The sequence below is a fragment of the Saprolegnia parasitica genome (assembly GCF_000151545.1).
Source record: "Saprolegnia parasitica CBS 223.65 unplaced genomic scaffold supercont2.338, whole genome shotgun sequence".
Lineage (NCBI taxonomy): Eukaryota > Oomycota > Saprolegniomycetes > Saprolegniales > Saprolegniaceae > Saprolegnia > Saprolegnia parasitica.
In genome coordinates, this window is record NW_012156732.1 from 1 (window position 1) to 5919 (window position 5919).

At 56.0% G+C, this 5919-nt stretch overlaps 2 protein-coding genes across 2 annotated transcripts; both read left to right on the forward strand.

The window, feature by feature from the left end:
- The first annotated feature begins 1034 nt into the window (after positions 1 to 1034).
- On the forward strand, positions 1035 to 2473 carry SPRG_16644 (hypothetical protein). The gene is made up of 2 exons (XM_012355947.1): positions 1035 to 1456; positions 1623 to 2473. The coding sequence occupies exons 1-2, from the start codon at positions 1049 to 1051 to the stop codon at positions 2388 to 2390; spliced, it is 1176 nt and encodes a 391-aa protein (XP_012211337.1). The 5' UTR covers positions 1035 to 1048; the 3' UTR covers positions 2391 to 2473.
- Positions 2474 to 3808: 1335 nt separating this feature from the next.
- On the forward strand, positions 3809 to 5550 carry SPRG_16645 (hypothetical protein; the record flags this gene model as incomplete). Its single annotated transcript, XM_012355948.1, has 2 exons — positions 3809 to 4248; positions 4296 to 5550. The coding sequence occupies 2 exons, from the start codon at positions 3809 to 3811 to the stop codon at positions 5548 to 5550; spliced, it is 1695 nt and encodes a 564-aa protein (XP_012211338.1).
- Positions 5551 to 5919: the final 369 nt, after the last annotated feature.

Genomic DNA, 5919 nt, shown 5'->3' on the forward strand with positions numbered 1-5919 from the left:
GCGACGTCACCTCGTCCCGCGGATCGCGCTCCTGCCTCCGCCTGCCTAAATCAAGTCCCTCAACCGAGTACACACAACGAAGAAAGTCCGACAATTTTATTTAGCATAGTTTTATCTATTGTAATAGACGACCCACTTCAACAACAACAACAACCCAAAACGTTCTCGCTCTGTCTCATGCGGTAGCTAGCAGCGCACACCGTTTTCTAAACAATTGATGGGATTTTGAGCGTTAAAGATGGCTGCTCCAGCTCTCGCAACCCTTCATATGACCTCTGAGTTTGAGTCGGTGCGAATAACAGCAGGTTGAAATGGATGTTTATGGTTGCTGATCCATGTGAAGCTCATCCACCATTCAATGATTGACACGATGCTTTTACAAGCTCGATGCAAAGTGGTGAGAAACCATCCCGAGTATCGACCTACGGTGACGTGAAGCGCACCATGAAAATGTGCTTGCAGCTTCTACCTCGGTCGGTGTGGCCTGGCTACAACGGCCGGTACACCTCTGGTCTAGATAGCGGTGTACTGATGGCGTCACAAGGAGTTACACCTGTGTGTTCGGCTCGTTAAGTCGTTAAAATTAGCCGAATCGCCATGCGACGTCCGACCAAGGTGGCCGACACGAGTACCCCGGCACGACGCCGCGTCCGCCGAAATCGTGTCGCATGGTGCCTTAGCGTCGCTTCCATGCTCAAGGTGTCTACGATGGTATTCTGCCGTCGGGCTGCGATGGGATCCTAACGTTCTGTAGCCGCTCACGGCGTACGTGTCCGAGCACTTTCCGTGGGCAGGCACGTTGTCACCCCCCACTGAGTATGCCAACTACAGCGCCTTTTCGAATTCTGAACTTGCGCTCAAGCGCGCCTTGTATACGAACGCGACACTGCCCGACGGCAACTTGTACCATGTCGATAATGCCAAGAACGCTCAAGTCGGCCGCGCGCTACTGCCTCTGGGGCAGCCTCCGATGCTAGTCTCCACGTGCTCGAGCTCTCTTCTACCAGGGCTTCCAGGTCTCATCTTTTACTCGGATCGTATCATTGATATGCTTTGCAACGCGGTGACGGCACCGAATGCCAGCGCCGTTGACTGGGCAACCCAAGGCTCGTGCTTTCAATCGCAGTTTCTGTCCTTCTCGTTGGGCCACTCGTGCGTCTGGCTCGTCTCTGGCGATGCAATCAACAGCGGCAGCGTCGATGCGTCGGCCATGACTGTCTACTTTGTATACAACGAATCTCGGTTTGCAGTGTGGGTTTGGCTCAAATTTGGCTACCGGATCCTCGTGACACTCTTTGTCTGGTATCGGCTCTGGACGCAGTACTACAAGCACGTCATTGACCTCGAGCGCTGCTTACGGGTGCGAGGGCATCGCGAGATGCTGCCGTATCCTGCCTCGTGGTCGTATGAACTCGTGCTTGGCGATCCCACTGCGATCGTTCTCATGGACCCGTGGGTGGCTACCTTGTATTTTTTCGATATTTGGCTCAGCGTGACCAACCTATCGGTTGCAATCTTGCAAGTCGGGCAGTCGGGCAGCACCCAGCATCTCGTGCGAAGCATTTGGTACCTCTCGCGAACGGTACACTGACCTCACGTTTCCCACTTATGGATGTTGATAGATCTGGTTTGCCTTTTGGGGCCTCTGCGTTGCCTCGCACGGTCTCAAGCGCTGGCACAAGGAGCATCTTTTTGTAACCATTGATCCGACACTGCTCTCGCTTGCAGTCATGGTTTATGGTCCACTTTTGACATGGACGAGTGCGCACCTTCCGTCGTTCACGCGATTCTACCAATGGACGCTCACGTTTGGCATCCCCCGCGTCGCCCTCAACGAAGCCATCGAGGCAACGCTGGCTTGCATCGTATATGTCGGAAGCATTGCGAGCCTTCCGCTTCTTTATGGCTTGGTGACACCCGTGCTACGTCGAGTCGCACCACAGTGTTTCAAGAGCGTCCACGCGCCGCGCGACTACGCTAGCTTCCGCTACAACCATATCAAGAACCGAATTCTTCTGAGCATTTTCCAACGTCGCCAGCCGCGCGACAAGGCCATTGGCGGCACGGTGCATGCTGTCATGGACAAGCATCCGCGCCTTCGACGTACGCCGACCATCAGTACGCGTGCGACCGACTGCTTTGTGACGTGCTACTGCGACGGTCAGCCCCAAGAGCAGTTGCGCGTGAGCTTGCTCTGTGATCTCGACATGCGAAACGACGACAACGACATGGTGATTCATCCAAGCGACGTGCAGTCTGAATTTGTCGTTCATATTCTGCGCGAGGCACCGCTTGCTATGCAACAGGTGATCGGCCCCGGACCCGCCGTGACGACGAGCTACCCGTATGTGCTGCACCGAGCAAGGACGCCATCGAGCTGGTGCCTCTAATCCGCGTTCACACATGACGACCAGGAACACCATTGCCCGATAAATCTTTTGAGTACCGAAAAGAAGGTGGTGAGATCGCTTCGGTCACCTTGAAACTTTGCGTCGAAGGGACGCTTCGAGCAGCGAGCTGTTAGTGATGCGCCGGATAAGTAGACAATCGAGACGCGATGTCGGCCTTTCCGTGTTGTGCGTATGTAGTGGTTGGTCGAAGCTGATGACCCCCGTCGGCGTGCATCGCGACGACGTAATACGCGCCCGCCAGCTCGTGCGACCGTACGCACGCAAACAAAAGATACTAAAAAATATCGAGATTCGTGCTTTGCCCAGCAATCCGTGGTACGATTGAAATCGTTTTATGCGCATGTCTTTGGTCGATGTCGTTTGTAAGCTTCAACGCCATGGAAGAGCGGTCGTTGAGAACGACCGCTCGTCGTCACGCAGAACGACTCGTTGTGACGTCGCGCCGACCCGACGAGCATACTGGAACATGTCTGTCACCACATTTTTCGACCGCTATACTCCCTAGAATTGCGAGCAACAGCAGCAGATTGGGTTGACAGCAAGATAGAATTGCCCAGGCACACTACATGTATCGCTGACATGACACATTCGAGTGGAAACAGTAGAACGATGCACGGCATATCCTATTCCTAACCTGACGGCGCAGCAAACTTGAAGAATGCCAAAGGACGGTGCTTGGCTCGGCCATGCACAGTCGCGATGTATTTTGAACCAGATTGGTGCCAGAAAAGAGACGAACACAGTGCATGTTCCTCACGTGCGTCACGTCATCGCGCCTTCGTTGCAATCACGTCTCCACGTCATTTCGATCAAAGCGAATGAAGCAATTCCCTTGTTTCGAACGTACGCAAAAGAATCCGAGCCGGCCACGGGGTGAACTTCATCGTTGCGCGCATTTTTTAGGCCGTCCGGGGTTGGCGTCGTCGTCAATCGGGTCGGGATTACTGCCTGCTACGGTGTAGGCCAATGTATTAAGTGTCGGGGGTTGCGCAGCTCGAAGCCGTGGCACTCGAGATTCAAGACGAAACACGAGTCCGGTATCGACGCTGGCACCGGCAGCACCTCGCGAGCGCCGTAAGAAATCCCATATCTGCGATGTCGTAAGTCTCTACAAAGATTTCAATTCATATCGTATGATATGAGGAAGTCCATATTTTATTATCTTCAGTGGAACGGCGATGACTCCAACGAGCTACTTGAGCGACCAACTAGTCCCAAGCCATGTGGAAGAGGCTTGTGTAGCCGTGGCCGCACATTGTATCGAGTTTCTGAGGTACATAAATCAGATGTTGCACCCGGCTGGCGTCGCAGGCTCAGAAGAGACGTCTGCCCCATACAGGCTTGGGTGGGGATCTGGTATCTTTGATCCTCGTCTATACCCGTCATTATCCAAAAGCATGGGTTGCGCCGACTACTGGACGATCGCGCTGCGGACAAAGTCCTTTTACGAGGTCGACGCGGAAAAATTTGTTTTCTTCTGGCCGCTCTCGAGCCGCGTTGCGCGGTACCCGGCCTTCCAGTGCCTTCGCTTCCATCGAATCTACCTCTTCATCGCGGTCTTTCTCATTCAGTTCTTTTGCGGCTCGATCTACGCTATCTTTGTCATGGCCAACCCAATGAACGTCTACTTTGGCTTTGACGCCAATGGCAACGAAGCGACAACGATGCTGTTTGCTGCCGGCGCGTGCAGCATCGCGTCTCAAGCTCTCTTTGGTCCACTTCTTGAACGTCAGGGACCCCGACGCAGCATGACGGTCAGCATTGGCTTGCTCGCACTCGGGCTCGTCCTCGCGCAGACGGCAGTTTGGACACGAACGTGGGCGCTTCTGCACGCCGGGTATGTCTTGGTTTTGTCTTGCACATGATGGCGAAGTGTGTCTATAGATGTTACCTCCTCGCGATCGCGTTTGGGGCCATGACGATATCTTCCGTGGCGACCGCGCTCAAGTGGTGCCCCGATCTCCGGGGCACCGTCACGGGCTGCTGCATCTTTGGGTACGGCCTCGGCACGGGGCTAGCGCGGTCGCTCTTGCACGCGCTCCTCAACAACTACCACAACACGCTTCGCTGGACGTTTGGCCTCTCGTTGGCTGTCGCGCTCCCGCTTCTCGCGATCGCGACGCTGGTGCTGCGGACGCCGCCGTCGGACTTTAGCGTCCGCGGCCACGACATGCACTGCATTCCGCTCGAGACGGCGCCGAACGCCGACATGGTCCACGACGAGTTTTTACGCGTCGGTATGACGCTCGTCAACTACAGCGTGGTTGGCGGCATCGAAGGCACCGACCGACAGTACCACGAGCAAGTGCGCGCACTTACCTTGCCCCAGTGCATCCTCTCGACCGACTTTGTCTGTCTCTACATTGCGTTCGCAGCCAACGCCCTCGTCGGCCTCGTCTACAACGACATGCTTGCGCTGCGCGTCGACCACGATCTCCTCGTCGAGTGGTGCCGCGTGTCGCCCGCAAAGGCTGCGTCCATCCGATTCTACGGCCTCCTCGTCGATCTCGGCAGCCGCATGCTCATCCCGATGCTCTCGGACGCGTGCATCCGCCTCTTGTATGCCAACCCCGCCGTCGTCCGCAAATTCGTGCTCGTTTTTTTGCTCGTGGTGCCGTGCGTGGCACTGCCGACGGTCTATTTCCACAGCGCCAACCTCGCCAAGATTGCGTACATTGAAGGCCTCCTCTACACCGTCCAGCTGTGCGCGAGCGGCGGCGCGGCCCTCATCGTGTGCTTTCTGGCCGACATGTACGGCGTGTACCATGTCGGCACCATGTATGGCCTCCTTTCGACCAGCTGGGTTCTCGACCGCGTGCTCCTGGGGCTGGCGCCGCTCAATAAGCTACCCGACTTGACGAGCCGGCTGGGTCTTGTCTGGTACTGCTCGCTGGCCGGGCTCTTTTCGATGCTCTTTGTGCGCACGGACTCGAAAGATAGGTTTTACCGCGGCTACCAACTCACCGTGTGCGGCAAAGTGCTCGTGCAACGGCCGGCGCGGCGGCAGAATTCGGACGACCTCAAGATCGGTATGATGGGTGTCTCGTCGGACCCGCCACCGCAGTCGTTTTTCCTCTGGGACTCGGCGCGCCATAGCCTTAGCGACGACGACGTGCTTTTACCAACGCCGCGGCTGTAATGATAATGTACTATTGTGGAATCCTTACTCTCAAACGCGTTAGAGCACATGGCATTTGGTGTCGTCCGCTAGCAAAGCACCAAATGTCATGCGTCCGCTCGCCTTTGGTGAGGACGCGCGATTTACATGTATATATATATCAACGTGTTCCGCGTTGTCTTCCTTACAAAGAGTTCGCATACGTAGTGCTACGCCTGAATGCGTGCGCGTTGGTACCAGCACTTGGTCGTTGGGAGTGAGCTGCGCACGGAGAGATCCATCCCGTGGTGGACCCCACTCGCCGAGGGATAGCTCGCGCGAGGTCGTACGCAGGCTCCTGTACTCGGACCACCCAACAGGGGAGTGCAAGCCGTCGGGCGTGTTTCAACC

Bases quoted from the DNA above. Each gene is read 5' to 3' on its own strand.
- SPRG_16644 (XM_012355947.1), top strand. From the start codon at position 1,049: ATGCTTTGCAACGCGGTGACGGCACCGAATGCCAGCGCCGTTGACTGG. The intron at 1,457-1,622 runs GTGGCTACCTTG...GGATGTTGATAG, and splicing joins TCGTTCTCATGGACCCGTGG to ATCTGGTTTGCCTTTTGGGG.